Below are 18,085 nucleotides of genomic sequence, written 5' to 3'. Positions count from 1 at the left end.
CCTAATGTGATTATTCCTGATTCTAGAATCTAAAACTAGTCTTCTGTTAAGAAGCATGTAAGATAGTGGTAGTTACAAAAAAAGAAAATAAAGCAAGGTAAATTCAGATTAATTCTAATAGGTGAAGAGAGTCCAAAAATAAGATTAGACAGACCAGAAAATGCAAATAAATCCTCTAGCACAGGTGATATTTCTGCCAGCAAAAATATACTGGACAATGTATTTTGCACCAGTTTCCCAAGCAAAACCCACATCCTTAAAACCTCTAAGAGCATCTATTACATTGATTGCTTAGTAAAAGCAAAGCATTACTAAACAGAGCCTCTTACTCTCTCCAAGTATGTTATTAACCTAAAGATTTTTTAGTGTAGAACTTGCTTACATTAAGTGCAAGAGCCCCAAATGTTTTACTTTAAATAGAAATTATCAGGAAACATTTGGTTTTTTTATTGCAACTTTGCAAATATGGAACATTTGTTACCTTTAGGATCAAATAGGTTTAGTAACATAGCACTTGAAGCAAATATTTAAGTAAGCACACCAGTGTTTCCTACATCCTCTGTTCTAGAGGTAGAACTTCTTTGAACTACCCATGCAATATTTTAATAAAAGCACTGAAAGCATTTTTAAATTTATCTGGAGTTGTTCAATGCACAGGTCACTTATCTCAGTCTGTCACTGTCTACTCTGTTTTCTTCAGCTGACTTTGCAATTTGCTTTGAAAAAGACAAAATACTTTGATGTTTAGAATATGTCTAAAAATCTTCTATTAGCTTACAATCAGTCACTTCTGTCCTAGTAATCAGTGCTGTCAAGATCCTTGTATGACAGCAGTACAAAACATAAAGTTAATTGAATTGCTTGGCACCAGAACACTTTCCAGTGTTGTAATGGCTTCTTAGTCTACAAAGCCTAATTACGCCTGCAAGCTGCCTCCTTTTACTGCAAAGCTACTTTTTGTATTACTTCAATATTTCAGTTTCTTTGAGAGCTCCCTTATTTCAACTGACATAGAAAGTTGTTACTCATTGATGTCTCTATGTAGTTCATACATACTTTTTCTAGTGAAGTAGCTCTGATGTTTACAGTTGACAATACATGATTATATTTAATGAAATTTTAGTATCAACGTGCTTTGATTCTTACCTTATTCTATTTTTTGTATAATTTTAATATACATTATATGGACTTGCTCAACTTTTCCAAGTTTGATAAATAACATCTGTGCTAACCTAAGGTGTTACTTTAATTGTTTGAATGCTGGGTGCATTATTGCAAAGGTCTGCCTGGGCTAATTTACAAGCAGAGGAGCTCCACAGCAGGTTGACTGTATGTGTTTTGGTAAATGTTTTCTTTAACAGATAATTATTGCAAACTTTCAGAAATACTAGTTTCATCCAGGCTGGATAGCTTCTGCCTCCTCTTCCTGGAAGAATTCTTTTCTTTCATTTCTTTAATTACAGAGCACTGAGTTTTTATTATCAGATTTTAAATCTCTACATCACACAGAAGTTAATTAGCTTACCTCCACTCTTGATGAGTATATCAAAAAGATCATCCATCTGCTGACTGTGTGCACTGGAAATCTGTGGTGCATAACAAAAGTGTTACTCTCTCTCAGGTAGTATTTTTTCCTAAGCTGACTGGTCCTAGCTTCTCTCAATAGAACGTAAGTACTAACCTATGATCAAGACTAAAATTCTTCATATGAATCTGTCAATCAAGAAAACAGAGAAATAGTTTGGAGAGACACTTGTAATCCCTGTAGTCAGTTTCAGTACAAAGAAATAGGAAAAAAATCTGAAAAGCAAGACAAAGATTTCATGAAGGCAACCTAGAGGAGAGGTGCAGAAAACTAGGGATAAGGAGAAGTACTAACCCTGGTTTATACCATGGTAAATATCTTAACTGCAGGACTTTGTGGGGTGCACCCTGAAATGCTTTCTCTTGGAGGTACCCTGCGAGTAGCTATCATGTAAATTTTATTTTATTTTTTTTTTAACAGGGGGAAGCTTTCATCAGCTGTTAATCTGTTTGGTTTGAACAGCCATCTCCTGAATATCTGAATCTTAAAAGGTAACTAAACCCCACAAACCTATTCTTTCATAAGCACTCTAGGAGAAGCGGAGACTTTTATGACAGTTTCAAAACTAAACAGTGTTTTAAAACCCTGGTAATACTCCAGAGATGGGAAGTAATTTGTCATCAGGATATCTAGCTCCTGAAAAGAGTTCAGTGGGGAGGCACTTTGCTAACTGTTGGTGAGAAAGTCACGTAAGATGGCCTGCGTGCCTTCACTGTGAGGATGTCTCACACATGCCAAGAACATCTGAAATGGCATTACATACCCATGCTTCTGCCTGAGAGTATGCCATCACAAAACCAGCAACCAATACTATGTCACTACAAGGTTTTTATCTTTTGGGATAGTTCTGAAATGCATGAGGTTAGGGATACTCAGTAGTTTTGTTGCAACTTTCCTCCAACATGAAGGGTATCACAGTAAACTCACAAAGCACTTTGTAGGAATATTCACCTACCTCACTAAATACAGACTCTTTCCAAGCAAGCATTAGGCTTATGTACATGTATGTTTGTCTAAGTGTGTATAAACACACAGACACATTCTCTCAAGTTTACTCACTTTGGAAAATATGCATGTATTTTCTCTCTTTTAAGTTTGAAGTTTGCGTATCATACATCCTTGAAACAAGTCAGTTATCGCTAAGTAGCAATAGCAGCATTACCCGAGTTATATATAATCACCAACTGCATAGTGGAAGACTTTTTTACATGTCTGTTGCTTTAATAAAAAGAATCATGAAACAGGAGTCCTGCAGTTGAACAGTTAGGAAAGTATTAACAGGGTATATTAGAAGATCTTGAGACCAAACAAAAAACTGAAATAAACAATGGCTTTGATAATTCTAAAGAAAAAAAGTGTTTTTAATAGACTAAACAAGAGAAAAAAACACCCTACCTCACGGTGTGATGTCTGAATATTGCGGGTCTGTTTTATGGCCTCTTCATAACGAGGAGGATCTTTTGTCTTGGATACGGTGTTGTTGAAGAGGGATTGTTGAACAATATAAGGCTGAGCTTGAGATGGAGAGCCAGGCTGCATGAAATAGCAAAATAATAACTAAACAATATGTTTTAGTGAATTCAAGATATATTGAGTTCTATAGATTATCCTATTTTATCGTACCAATCTACATATTTACCAATAACAATAGCAGAGGTAATAAAGAGGGATAAAATAGTCTTTTTCTCACACATACATACATACATGATTAATATCTACAAATCTTTCTTCCCCCTTGAGTGAACTCCATTTGTACATAGTCACATGTTACTTAAGAATAGTAATATAAAACTGAACTTCATGGAACACTATTGGGCTAACCTTACCTTAGGAGTAGCAGGTCCATTCTGCACAGAGGGGACCTGATTACCACCAGTGTGAATGTTAGAGTTTGATGTTTTATTAATAAAAGATTGTGAAGGTGTTGTAACTGGTGCAGTCTGATACGAAAATACTGTACTTGATGTGGTAGGTGGAAAAACCTGTAAAGGATTAATATATCAGTCTTAGGTTGTGGTTCTGCATTGTTTGTTTTTAATTAATAACATCCAGTAATGACATTAATAAAGTTTAAGACTTTTTTTTAAATACTTGCTTGCTTAAATTCCCCATTAAGGGAATGTTATTTGTACCAATTTTTCCCTCCCATGTAATAATTTGTCAATCTAGAACAGTTACTCTTTGAAAGAAACTTTTTGCTGTGACATGCATTCAATTCACTCCTGATAACTAAAAATATTTTTTTGTGATTTTTCCAGGAAGTGTAAGGCAAATTACATTCAGAAGAGTATGAAATAGTTTAACACAGTATGCACGATCTCCCCATCTAGTGGACAGTCAATCAAATGAACTTTTTTCTGGCCTGATACAAACCAGTCTATATCCACACTTGTCCTGTGTTGCCAGTTTTATGACAGAATGGTTTGGTTTGTGTCATATAATTCTAATTTATTTTAATTACATGTATCTGAGTAGTGAGGGAGAGGCAAAAGATATAACTGATGAACTTGGGTATCAACTTGTAAATTTGGTTACTGGTATATAAACTTTTTATTTCTTTAGTTGATAGTCCATATACTCATTGCAAATGATTCCAAGCGGTATCCTACTTAACATACTTTTAAGTTAAAGGGAGAGGAGGAGGTATGAATGCATAAGACTGTTCTTTTAAATTCAGATTTAAATACCTTTATGAACCTTACGCTCCCAGATACCTTTATGATAAAGGTGCAACAAACCTTAGATTGGGGATGGAGATAAAGCTAGGATAACCTTTGTGGAGTACAGTCCATATACCAAATTAAGTTTGCTGTGAGAGGGTTTAATACAGTTTTTGTTAGCCACCTGAATCACCTGTGTGAAATTTGTTGTACTTTCCAGCTATCTACCACTGAGATGAATGGTTGTGAAGATGTCTCCTTGTTACTGAATGAAGAACAAGGGACATGTGGTAGCTGGAATGTGAAGACACCTCAAGTGTGTAGGAGAAAATAAACGGAATAATAAGCTGGTTTGCATAAAAATCTGAGCTACCTGAGAAAGTCTAGATGGATTCAAGGGACATCAGTTCTAGAAAACAACAACTTATGGAGGTGATCACTATTAGGAAAACCACCTTCACTAAAAAGCATTAAACTAATAAGTAGCATTACTCTCTCAGTTCATTAGCTTAGTCTGCCTGTTGAAATATCCAAATCTCATGAAATGCAAACAGCAGGTATAGATCTAATGCCAAATGCACGAAGATTGTCCTGATCTGTTGTATCACATCAGTATTTTACATACTGATGTAAAAAAACAGTGCAATTATGCTGCCTGATTTCCTGTAGTAGTAGATGGGTAAGACAAGCAGCTAGGACAGGCAGGCTGCTGAGCTCCAGGATAGCCAGATACAGACTACAGTCTGCTGGGAACTAAGCTGTCTCCATGACAACTGATCTGAACAGGGGGAAAGACCAGAGGGTACAAATTTTGGTTTTCTCCTGCAGTCGTTTCAAGGAACTTCCAGACAGCAAGGGATGCAAACTGCTAGTCTCTGGCACAAGTACATGCCTTCAGGATGAACAGAAAATTTCTATATGAGATCTGTCAAATTAACAGGGTAAGATTAGCCCCTTACCAAATCCGGGTGAACCTGGATGAAACCTGCTTTTTGTATATATGTCAGTTTTGAATTCTGTAGTGTAACCTCAATGTCCATGAAATTAAACAGATTGAACAAGTAGTCTGAAGAGTGATGATGCTCATTTAGCTGTGTTCCCCTTTCTTAGTCAGCTGTCTAGAGAATGGCAGGGCATAATCATACATCTTCTAAGATAAATTCTTATCTGGAACAAGAGCCTTAGTAAAAGCAGATTAGAGGGCGCTGCACAGGTAGAAGCCCCAGATCACAACAGAACGTGGGCTTTATGATGCACTTGTGTAAAATGAAGTAGGAGCTTTGAAGAAGGCTGAGACATTTTGTAACTTGTTACATACCACAAAAGTTACCCTCTTCATCTTGAAATTTCAGTTGTTTCTGAATTATCCTTTCCTAGGGGCTGGCTGAAAAACCTTGTCCTAAGTAACAGGAGCCTTAGAATCAATAACACTGATAAAGAAGCAATAAATGTCCAAAACAAATCTCTTGAGTTCCTAACAGTAGAGGTCAGCCTGGAAGAGGCTCAAAGGTGGCGAAAACCTTTTCTTTTGGGATGACTGGTGCTGAATTGGCACTCGGTCATGCGCCCACTGCTGATAAACATATGTTTTGGACTGGGAAATTTGAGAGCTGAATATTTTGGTTGGACAGGAAGAAAAGGATCTCTCTGTAGCATTCCCTAGGAAGAGTTTTATTGTAGGTATGGTGGCGTTTTGACTCACTGAAATTGCTATCCTCCGTATCTGAATCCATAGCTTGCTTTCTAAGCAAGGATAAAATCAACAAGAAAAGTAGGAAAACTAAAAGGAACTCCTATAAAAGAATAAGTCTCTAAAGTCATAGGTAAAAGCTTTCTTTAAGAGCCTTCTACAAGGATATCTTCTATTTTGAGCCAGTGGCAAGTAAGAGAAACTGGAATATACCGCTTGTGCCAAGCATGAGGAAAAACATACTAACAGTGGTGCCGTAAGAGTACCACTAAGATAAAAAGTCTTTAGTCTTACATATTTATTTGCAACTGGAAAATAAAGTCCTGCAGACTAAAATTTTGGAAAGAGAAGGAGTTACAAGCCCCATTGTATCACAAACATCATTTATGTAAGACACAGATGACACATAAAAGATTCTAAAAGCACTGCCTAGAATTAGATTACACAACTATTTATCTTAATGCTTACTGCTATCCACAAACCTTTCTGACTTGTTGGGTCTGACCAAGTGCGTGCTGCTTAATGGTATTTTGTTTTGATTGTGAAGTATGCATCTGAGGTGCTGTCTGGACCAGGCCAGAGGAAGAAATAGGAGCAGGTATTTGTGACAGAGTCTGTATTCCAGCTTGTGATTGAGCCTAAAGGATGAAGATAGAACATTTGCATTATTCATCATCTCACAGCAAATGACATAATGTAAAAATCTATTGCACAGATAGTGCAGAACAGCAATAGCATGTATTCTGGGAAAGATGGGAGTGAACCATGTAGAGGAGACAACATTTTTACTCTGTTTGTTTGGTACTGGTGAGTTCCCAGCTAAAAGGTGGTGTTTATTTTGCTAACAGAGTTTAAGAAAGATGAAGACAAACTGGAGAGGGTCCAGTGTAGAGCAACGACAACAGTAAGAGAGAGAGCAAAACCAATGAGAAAGGACTGTTAGAACTGGGTTTGAGTTACAAGACAGACAGAACTGATGATGTAAGAAAAAGGTGGGTTTTAAGATCACAGATTATTTTTTTTTTATATATATGGCAATTGAAGGCAAGAACTGTGTCTAACCTCAGGAAAGACAATTTTAGCTGGTAGTTAGGAAAACCTTCTGCAATATCAATGAAGTTAATTACCAGAACAAGCTGCTTAACATTGTTACAGAATTCTGGGAGGATTTTAGAACAATTTAGACAAGGATCTGTCTGGTACATAGCTACTAGGAATAGCTCTTGCACTGCAGACTGTGGGGTCCATCCCCATGAGAATTTTACAGCCCTCCTAAGTATTGCTAAATGTGATGGTGCACAGGCTAGCACCAAAGCCTAAGCTCACACCATGCTATAACAGCCAAGTACATGCTGGAGCTGAAAGAATTTTTTTTTGCTAGCACAATAGCCATGTGGGTGGCAGGGATTTCATATAGCTATGTCCCAGTAACACCACTGGGAAGTGTATGCTTAATCCTACCTTAGACCAACAGGTTATCGATCAGATTACTCTTACACCTCTGCATTTATAACCTGTCTTGGTTTATTATTCACTGTGATACAACCTATAACCAGCCTAGAAATAATATTTGTGTAACCATGGTTTCTTTTATAACTCCACTGGAGTTCTACAACTAGCATTCACATTTGTAAATATAATGAGCCATCACCACACAAGTTCAAACACACATTCTGCAAACAGTTGTACCTCAAAATAAAGTACTGGGTTTGTAGCTCTCTCTTACAATTTGGAATTAACAAAACAGTGGTATATGCTGATATAAATCAAACTCAACTATGTAGGAGGCAGTACATGGTAAGACAATTACTCTCCAGGAAAGAATACCTAGGAACGAAAGTCACAAAGAAAGCAAGTACTAGAAGTTGTTACAAAGAGACTGGTTCTTACATTTTTCTACTCTTTTTCCTACAGCAGAAACAGTGTAAGCCTGATTTTTAAGTTAATGTTACAAGCAGCACATTTACCTGTTTATACTAAAACATGCAAATAGTGCCATGCAGTTTCCATGATGAAAAATAAAAGCACCCTTACCTGCAACTTAATATTTCCAACTGGCAGCTGTACTGCAGTGGTAGAATTTGGTCCCTGGATAGATAATGGAAGGAGGAGCTGTGCAGTTCCTTGGGTAGTTAATAAAGCTTGAGGTTGGGCAACAACTGCCGTTTGTGGCTGCCTCTGTGGATGAACATAAAATTGAGAAATGGCATTTTGAGGTTCAGCTTTGGCCACAGGTATCTCCTGCTTGATAACAACTGCCTTTTTGGCAACTGGATTCTGGCCACTAGTATATACCGATTGTCCTAAGGAATGACTAGCTACAGGTACAGATTGACTTGCACTAGAGCAGTCGGTAAGAGCTTTTTCATCTTTGATAGCAGCACTGAATTGTGTCTGTTCCAAAGCAGCTGAATTACTAGAAGTCTGAGACTGTTGCTGTTGCCGTTTTTCAACCTCAAGTTGCCTTTTCAGTACTTCCACAAGTTTTTGCTCTTGTTCCAGCTTCCTTTTGAGCTCTTCAATCTGCTTTTCTTTTTCTTGAAGCTTGCGATCCTTCTCTGCTACATCAAACTCCATGGTTGAGATGTTTCCACTACTGCGATTCTGATTATCATCACTCATATTTGCTCTTAGTGGTGAAGTAGTTAAGAACTGGGATGGTGACATCATTGTCATCATTTCTGTGAAAGTATCTGCCATACTAGTATCATCTGTGCTTAGACTAGATTGTTCTGAAGGAGAGGGAGATATAGGCAAAGGAGAGCTAATGTTTTCAGTGTTTACTACTTTGCAGCCAGGTCCAGTAGACGTTTTTTCTGGAGGAAAGCTGGATACTGTATTAGCCACTGGTTTATTTAGTGTTGCAACAGGAAATGCCACAGTCGCTTCCCCAGTGTTACCTGTGGCCCCAGCAGAAGTGGTTACTGTAACTGAGCTACTAGTAGCAACCCCATTGTTATTAAGATCTTGATAGGTTTTCAGACGCTCAATAAGATCTGTTTTTGTTCCAGACACTGGTAATCCCCTCAATTTCAACTCCATTTTAAGCTCTGCAACCTACAATAAAATAAAGCACAATAGTAAAAAAATATTTAAAACCTTATTTATATACATTCTACCTTATTAAATCTTAATAATAGATATTTCTGCCATATTCACTGGTTATTAGGCCTCTGAGTTCTGACAGCATGCACGATCCGTGACCACATTTCTATGACCTGCTACTTACTTTCACTATTTTAAGTGGCCAAAATCTTAGTAGTGTTCGGTTGTTGTACAATGAATAGTAACAAAGTTATGATAATTTTTCATAAATATGCAAAATGGGAAAATGAACATACAGCTCCAGTTCTGGGCTGAAAACTTCTGAAGCAAACATGTAGACAATGGCAGCCGTGCAGATAAAAACACTGAATGCTAGCACGCTGAACTCCTTTGTTACACCACCAAGACAGACAGATGTATTTCTGAGAATTTTTTTCGGATCATTTGGGTGATTCAATAGACCTGTCAAACACAAAAGGCTCACTCTCCAATTAGCAACTGAACAGTTACAGCTAGGTGCCATCTGGGTTTCTTTTACAAACATAAAAAGTGTAAGCAGTTAAAATTAACCACATTTCTTATAGTAAAACGTCTCAATTTTCCAGTAAGATTACGAAGTGGAGTGCAAAAGTGTTAGATGTAAATTAATTCTGTGCTTTAAAATATCAATTAAAAAAGAACAGTCACAATGAATGGCTTCTTTTTATGATATACATACACCACATCGATCTGTAGAGTGTTTGGACCATACTTACGTTAGAGCTACCTCTAAACAAATAGAATAGTGACCTCAGTAATGTTTCAGTACATTGCCAGTCTAGAATTTTAAATTATAGGTCTTCATGATTTGGAAGTGATGAAAAGTCACAGCAATCCATTTAACATTTCTAAGAACTACAGCAATTTTATGTTAAGCAGCTGCCTACCTAACAACGATTACCAGCTGTTTCCCCCAGTCTGGTATCCTCTACACTTGCTTGAGAGTACGCTCCAGTTTTTCTGTTTTTCGACAATGCATTTCTGAATTCTTTATCAGAACTGATTTAGATGATTCAGTGTTAAAACCACCACCACCAGGTCTGCAAGCCTAGCTTATGTTATTGTTACCACGTTAGCAGGAATACCGATACATTATGCAAAAATGGATAAGTGAACAGCTTTAATCACTGCAAAGCACAAATTCAGATAATAAATGAAATATATTAAAAAGTTAATAGTTAGTAACTTAAATGTTTGAAAAGCTTACTTCAGACGCTGTTGTTTGAGTCGAATTTTATAGACTTGTTTCATATTAAAAGACTGGCTTTAACTGGCAACACCACATTCCTGTTTTGAGAATCTGATCTTCCGAAATCTCTTTTTTTATCCCTTCAAGTCTAAAAAAAAAAAATCAGTGCCATCCTTCCGAAACCCGGTGCTGGCTAAAGGAAGGGCGAGGGGATCCAACTGCCCACGAGAGGGCGGCTGCACACTCCTGTACTCGCCCCCTGAACACCCCCGGGCTGCTCAGAGGAACGCTCCTTATGTCCCTCATGGTATTAATTCCTGTTACGGTATTTCTGAAGTAAGAAAATCCTATGTAATACCTTCATGTTACAGTTTAAAAACAGAGTTTACGCGGTTATTGATAAGAAGCTTTTATAAAATTCAGTGTTCATTTTCAGATGATGCATTGAATTCTGGAAAGACCCTTTATTTTCTGTTTTATTAGTGTTATGTCTGTGTTGTATTTATAGCAGTAAGCTCTCTGAATATGTTATTATTAGGGCATCTTTTAATTTATACTGCTTAACTAAACCTCTTCACTGATAGACTAAACTTGTCATGAGGAACTTACTGTTGCAGTGTTTAAACCAGCCTGGGCTAAAACTTCACATGGAGTGCACCTCAACAGTTTACCCCAAGTATCAAATTAGGTACCTATAACAATCTGTCTGAAATTATTCTTCCTCTTCTAATTCTTTGGGAAATAAATGTCATTTCTAGAGCACAGGCATGTGAGGAGGCTAAATCAAAACAAGTATTCAAGCCCAGAAGACTTGTGTATGAAAACTTTGCCAACATTATGCCAAGCAGGTAAGAGGAAAGTACAGTTTTCATTGGTAAATAATATCTGAGCTTATTCTTGACAGTAAAAATTTGCAAGTTATGATCTATAGTGATGCACAGGAATGGACAAATCCCTCTTATGTTTTACCTTCAAGTCATCCAAGCTTGAAGGTAGAGGTCCTGGTTTCCGGTTAGGAATATTACTATTCTGTCTCGGTGAGCTGGCAGCTGATGTCGGTGTACTGTTGTTCAAAGTATTCAGTGGCGTATTCCCATTGTTACTCTGTTTGTCATTCAGTGGCCTTCAAGTGATAGGAAAAAGGGGGACAAAAATGTCAATGCTAAATATATTATGTTTTCAGTCAAGAGGCTGTGATTCTGAATCTAGTGTCTATCAAGTTAATGAACAAACTAACTTATTTTACAAATACATATTCAACATAAGACATTTAACCATTAAGTATTTTTAGTAAAACAGAACAGAGGAAAACATAATAGATTCGTATGTTGACATTTTATTTTCTCTTCAGTTAAGTGTACTAATTTATGCTTCATAATTTTCATTACTGTCATGGTATCCCTGAAGAATACTATGGACTGCAGAATCGGTTTGTACAAATTAATCATCAGCTAGGGCAACTAGTTAGTTTTTTGTTTGTCATCAATAAAAAACCCCACGATATTGAACTCTTATGTTTCAACCCTACAGACATATCCAATGTTCATATATAATAGGGACCGACGTGAAGGCAGTTTACTATGAAGATGATGCATTGTTACCGGCTGTACTCATAAGACGACTCTCATAAAAGGATCTCAAAATAATTGTAAAAAAATTAAAAATGCCATCATTTACACTAGGGACCATAAGTCAGCTCTTTTATTTTGTTCAACTGATTTATGAAGAAATGTTTCTGAAATGTCAGTAAATGGAACATAAGAAGTGTGGGTAAGCAGGCAGAAACATCGCTATCCAAATGTTAGGATACATGGTAATTATAAATATAACCACAGATGGTACCTTTAACTTTTCTAGCCTCACTTGCTGAGGAAAAATAACTCAGTGAAAACTAATTTTTTTTTAAAAAAAAAAAAAACCAGATGAAAGTTACGTGAATTTAGGGTTGTGTGGCTGTGGCATGTTACACTATAAGCACTTCTAGGAAAAGATTGGTCTTAAGACAGTAAGAATGAAACTCTGTAGATAGTCAGCTTCTCATGCTGCTATAGAGTGCTGGCAATTCTTCAAAGATTTATTTTTCTGGCTGCTTCTACCTATAGTCAGAAAGTATACTTCTCTCTGTTAAAAGTGCTAAAGATCAACACTGATCAAGAACTCATATAAGCATTAGAGATGAGGGTATAAACATTATACAAATGCTACCTAATTTAAAAAAACTGTTTCTTCTTATTTTTAAACTGCAAAAATGTGGTCTGTGAAACTGATGTAAAAAGACAATAAAAACACAACAGTAGTACCTGCCTTTGTAAAAGCCATCACCTGTAAGCTTCTCTTCTGCTCTGCCTACCTATGTCCTATTTGAGTGAAAATGGAGTCAAAATTTCCTTGCTTTTGTATAAATGCTTTTGAGTTTCAAATATGCATCTGGGTTGGAAAAAATGCATGTGACAGGTAGGAAGTTCTGTTTCCACATCAATAATAAAAATAACTAGGACCACTTAAAGACTTATCAGACTTCAGGAGTATTTTAACAAGAGAACCACCTCATCACCTCGTTAAATGAGGCAAATAATACACCCACAGTGATGCACATGGCCATTTAAGTTTTCTTGGGTTCCAGTTGTCTCTTAACATTTGTAAAATATGTTTACTTCTAAAGCTAATTAGAATAATTATATACTAATTCTGTAACTGATGTATGTATCTTTTCTTTAAAGGACACAAACAATGCTTCACATACTTCAGCGGTGCTGGCAGAATTGTCTGGTAGTTGTAGTGTTGTTGCTGTTGGCTCAGGATCTGCAGCTGCAAAAACAGTTGCTGCTGTTGCAGTAGCCGAGCATAGTTGGAGTCCATCTGTGGCTCATTTTTCTCACCTTTCTGATCAGGTGGAATATATTGATGATACTTCAATTTTTTCACCCTTGGCTTAGGTTCTTTACATTTCTTGCTCCGATGCTTATCGTTTGGATTCTTTGGGTGGCTTTGCTGTTTACGGATGGAAAACATTGAAACAACTATAACCGACGTCTCATTTACAAGCAGTTATGCAAGGTAGAAAGACAAAGCATACAGGAGTGTATTGACTGCAGAGTTGCTGAACACAATTATCCCTGCAAACCTGCCCAAAGGAATTGCTTACCATCCTTGAAAAGTTAATGTACTCCAGCTGGCTTCTACTTTGCACAAGAAAGGGTCATCAATTCAGTTTGTGAATGTTTTCTTAATGGATGGTGCAAATGAAGTTAAGGGATTCTGCTGGGTATGAGCTGTCACTGCAAAGATGCATTCTTCTTAAACAGGTAAGTTCAAAAACACTTAGAAATTTGTACAGGTAAAAGCTCGTACTTAAAAGTCTATCTGTAAACACCTGCAGGTCACAAGTACTTACAGGTCTAGATAAAATCAGGGACAGGCATTCCTATAAATTACAGGATTACTCTTCTGAAACTTTCAGCAGTATCCTTATTAGTGATACCTGCTCGTGTGTTAGAACTCTTCCTTTACAAGCTCTTTGAAATTATTTTCAGTGAAAAGTCAAAGGCAGTTACCTAGTCATACAGAAGGTACCAAAGCAGAAGTCCTGTGTTGATCCATGCACATTTATTACACAGATAGCCTGGTTTTGGGGGATATTGGAATTTGTCATTAATGTCCTGCATTAAGTAAGCTGGTGCGAGTCCAGTGATTTCACTGGATACAGCCAAATTTCTACCAGAAATTGACTATTAGAGGCCATCCTTGTAAATTTAACCAAAAACTAATTTCCTGTAGTTGGGCAGAAATCTACATATCATTACACAGCTGAAGACCTTTGGCGGTGTTGTTGAAATACAGACATCTTCCAACACAACCCTCTCTCTAATTGTATTTTAAAAACTTTTTCAAACTGCTGGCTAGGTCAGTGCAGATGAGAGAACTGAGTATGTTATTCTGGTATTCCATTACAAGGATACAGTAGCGTCTCTCACACCTTGTGTTCTACTTATACAATAAAGAAACTAAGAAAACAGTTGCAGAAAAGGAGCAATGCTGTTTCCCAGTTTGGTTATAGGTAGACTATGAATGCGATTGCCTCTGTTCCTATTAAATTATTCTCCATACAAAATTAGATTAGAAAAGATAATTATTCCTTTCACCAATAGAAAGTAAAAGCTTAGTATTGCAAAAATCTGTTACCCTTATTTCTTAAAAACTTCCATAGCAATGCAATGCATAATTCTGCTTGAAAACTTCTGTCAACTGTACCGTAAGGACCTCTCGAAATAATGACCCAGTCCCTGCAAGTGTTAATCATTGATTTTAACATACAGAAGCTTTCAGTCAACAACCTAGTACATTTTCCTGAAGACTAACAGAAGTTGTTGTTAGTTTTAGGCGCTATAACGTTACTTGTGGGTTTTTTCATTAAATATAACATTGGAAAAGGACACAGATTAAGAACATAGTCCTCAGACACTGTTATTACAGATACCTACCTTTACTAACGTTGGCCCAGGCTTTGCTGCAGAAACAGTATTTGTGGTCAGGGTGGTTGTAGCAGTAGAACGTGTAACATGCTGTTCAATTGTAGAGGGAGTTTTGAGAAATTCAGGAACTGGAGAGGTTAAAGGTGGATACTAGTATTAAAAAAAAATATAAGGAAAAAGAGAAACATTAAAAACATCCACCATCCGAATAACTGAAAAAATGTGAAAAAGTTAAGACAATTCACCGTCACGTCAAATTCACAAAATGTACATGTCTACAAGTTTTCCATCAAGGCACATTTTGGCACACTTCAAATACAGCGAATAAGATAAACTGGTTTCTTATCTTGACTCCTTAGTTTGTATTTTAACTACTGCATGTAAATGTATCCAAAAGCTGGTTTTACTAAGAAAGGATTTACTTCTAGTTTCACCAAAGTGAAACAGTAATTGATTTTAATATCAATTTTTGTAGCGTATCATAATAAAGATTTTTCCAACACTAACTTATTTCTTATTATTGTTCTTTTTTCTGCAGGTAAAAGCAATGATAACCAAAAAGTACTTGTAACGACATAAAAAGAAAAGCTCTCTGAAAGGGCTTTGTTTTCCTAACTCTTCCATTGTTGCTTTAATTTGCAGAATTCTTTCCTCCTTTTAACATACATGAAAGCAAAAAAAGAAATGTCATGAAAGCAATTTTTTTTCCCTGTCTTTCTTACAAAATCATAAAAAAAGAGCTGGAAGGGCCTTCAGAAGTAACCTCACTGATTCAAGTCAGGAACATTTTACTTTAGCATGTATTTGTCTCTGGTTGGTAGCCTGGAATCAGATTAACTGACTGATTGATGCCAGTTCTTAACTTTGCAATTGCAAAATACTTGTAGAACTAACAGCTGTCATTAAAGTACTTTTGCTCCTGGCATAAGAATACAAAAGAAATCTTCTCTTCAAGGTAGTCAGTCAGAATTACAGGAAAAGATTGCATCAAATACATTTATTTTCTTGTTAGTGTTAACAAGTTTCATGTATGAAGGCTTCCTGAACCAAATAATCACGGATTTGAATGTATATGCGTCCAAATAAAGAAAAAATGTTCAAACAAAATTGTATTAATTCTAAGTAAAAGGAGACATAAGGGTTAGAAAATAATTAAAGGCAGAATGGAATGCATCATTAGCAGAGATAATACCGTTTGTTATTACTCTGCTTGAAGCAGCATTAAAATCTGACTCTAGACACACTGTACATATACTGAGGCGGCCTACTGAAATAACAGAAAACGCTGCTTTATTACTATAGAATTGAGGCCTTCAGTATTTTCTGCCTCTGAAGTCAGAATCTTGTGTACACATAGATAAGGAGAATTTTATCACACAAACTACTACTGCCAGAAAAGCCTCTTCCACGAAGGTCGAACATCAACCTAGGAAAATGAACTTTGCGTCTCAGGATGATCATGGAGCGGCAGAGCAGATGCCTTTGAAGAGACAGCTTCCTACAGTATTTTTGTGGCAACCACACCTCTGACTGTGCCAGCAAGTATGTTTCTTCTGTATTTGACCACTAGCACAATTATTACCGTGTAGTACAATCCAGTACCCTGAACTTTACTGAGTTTGTTCCCCTGCTGTTACAAACACCATGTGTATAATTTCTTCTGTAAACTTACTAAATTCCATATACGCTCAGGACTTCTTTTGTTATTATTCTTATCCTGGCACCACTATGCCTACCAGGAGATTCCCAAAAGTTTTCATACATAATAACCAAACTTCACTGGGCTTAACTTTGCCATAGCGATTTTTTCTGTGCCAAAATTGTTTTCTGATTTAAAACCGATTTCCTTCTGTACTAAATATCCCTCTGATGGGATATAGACTCTGCACAGCAACAGATCTCAGCCCTCATTTTTCTAGCCGCAGAAATGAATTTTTATTCTTTTCTCATAAAAGAGATTTTTCATTCTCTGATCATCCTTTCCTGTTTGTGTTACAGTTTTCATTAGTCTTTCCTTGGATATAAGTAACTGGAAATGTATAGAATATTCCATATGGGGTCTCACTGGATCCTCACAGTGGCATTAACGTTTCTACTGGCATCATTTCTTCTAACATACTTGCAGTTGAACTGAGGAAGCACACAGTAGCTCAGCCACTTCACTGCTGCTGCTGACCACTGTACCCCACCTGTCTTCCTCCTCAGTTCTCTCTTGAGTCTGTCCCCAGGTTTCCACACCTCCTTCATGGGAAGGAGAGGTGTTTTTTTCTAAGAACTATTCCATTCTATTGGAATTCAATTTTTCTCCTAAAAGCCAAATCAACCAGTTCTTTCTGCATAACAACAGTCCAACTGTACTGAATGCCTTCCCACTTCTGTTATGTGACCCATTCTTACGAAAAGAGGACGTCCCCAAGTCAACTCCTGCAGAGCACTGGTACCAACTTCCTTTCAACCCAATACTTCTCTTTCTGTCTTATCTCTGCTAATCTCCATCTTCGCCACTTTTGTTAGTGTTTAATATCATACAGTATTAAATCCAGACAGATGAGATCACCTCCATTAGTTAAGAAAGCAACCAGACCACCTAGTACAACATCCCTTTATAAAAAGCCCATCCATTTCCCTTATATTCCTATCAGTAATGCTGATATTCAGAATACATTATGAACTCCTGCCTTCTACTTAAGTCAGATGGGTACTTCTCCCCAGTTCATTTCTTCCTGTGCTCTACTATTCTTCCTTGAGATTGGATCACAAAGGACTTAAATCAGTTTGCTAAAAACACTTGCTACACAACTTGCAACTTGATGTCCTGGTTCTTTTGTATTGCTGGGATGGCAATTATCAAGCTGCCAGTCTGCACGCACCAAGCTCCCTGACTTTTGCTTACAATTAAATTATAATTATTTTCCCTTCTATCCCTGCATTTCTTTTATACATTTTGCTGTGTTCTCAGCTGTCAGTTGCCAACAGGCAGCTATAGCTAGCTCACTGTAACTTACCTAAACTGTATAGTGGTTTCGATCCTTCTGCAGCGCAGCCATCCAGAGGCAAAGCTCCTGATGCTGCTTTTGTAAATTGCAGGATTTAGTATGCCATGCCTAGTCACTGAAACATTGTGCACATGCCTGTCTTGGGGTTGTGTCAGTTTATGGTGGCAGGCTAAAGATATAAATGCCTCTATTTTTATATCCAACTTTCAAAGTGTTTGCTCTGGAAAGCATCCGCTATCTACACAGTATCTGTTACTTGCCGGACTTGCATAAGAATTGGCAGAGGACTTCAGAGGGACTTACTCTTTAAAAAAGGGTTCTGGATGCTGTATTCCAAGCGTGCTGCACTCCTGTTGCTATCAAGTTTAAAAAGCTTATTCTGGTTATACCAGTAACATTTTAAAAAGCT

The 18,085-nt window shown here is 37.0% G+C and overlaps 1 protein-coding gene and 1 long non-coding RNA gene across 12 annotated transcripts in view; one reads left to right on the top strand and one right to left on the bottom strand.

The window, feature by feature from the left end:
• The window catches only part of MRTFB (myocardin related transcription factor B), an 85,355-nt gene that overhangs the window by 5,904 nt on the left and 61,366 nt on the right, over positions 1 to 18,085 (bottom strand). For 5 of the 8 annotated variants that reach the window (XM_055806692.1, XM_055806694.1, XM_055806693.1 and 2 more), the window contains 8 exons: positions 14,690 to 14,830; positions 12,952 to 13,199; positions 11,178 to 11,331; positions 7,970 to 8,992; positions 6,418 to 6,573; positions 3,412 to 3,567; positions 2,981 to 3,118; positions 1,526 to 1,586 (listed from right to left, as the gene is read on the bottom strand). In XM_055806692.1, the coding sequence (XP_055662667.1) occupies positions 1,526 to 1,586; positions 2,981 to 3,118; positions 3,412 to 3,567; positions 6,418 to 6,573; positions 7,970 to 8,992; positions 11,178 to 11,331; positions 12,952 to 13,199; positions 14,690 to 14,830 (2,077 nt within the window). Of the gene's footprint in view, positions 1 to 1,525; positions 1,714 to 2,980; positions 3,119 to 3,411; positions 3,568 to 6,417; positions 6,574 to 7,969; positions 8,993 to 11,177; positions 11,332 to 12,951; positions 13,200 to 14,689; positions 14,831 to 18,085 lie in introns of all 8 variants that reach the window. The other 3 variants (XR_008747578.1, XM_055806695.1, XM_055806696.1) reach the window with 3 other exon arrangements.
• On the top strand, positions 1,999 to 16,369 carry LOC106112888 (uncharacterized). Of its 4 annotated transcripts, none has more exons than XR_008747589.1 (7): positions 1,999 to 2,076; positions 4,466 to 5,186; positions 6,784 to 6,927; positions 10,356 to 10,544; positions 10,967 to 11,056; positions 13,145 to 13,513; positions 15,219 to 16,369. It is a non-coding gene; the product is annotated as an uncharacterized LOC106112888 (long non-coding RNA). The 4 variants fall into 4 exon arrangements; XR_008747592.1 differs by having other exon boundaries at positions 2,005 to 2,076; positions 5,074 to 5,186; XR_008747591.1 differs by lacking the exon at positions 4,466 to 5,186.

This window comes from Falco peregrinus, chromosome 5 (genome assembly GCF_023634155.1).
Source record: "Falco peregrinus isolate bFalPer1 chromosome 5, bFalPer1.pri, whole genome shotgun sequence".
Taxonomy (NCBI): Eukaryota; Metazoa; Chordata; class Aves; order Falconiformes; family Falconidae; genus Falco; species Falco peregrinus.
The sequence above is the reverse complement of the archived record's forward strand: the minus strand, read 5'-3'. Positions and strand labels throughout refer to the sequence as shown.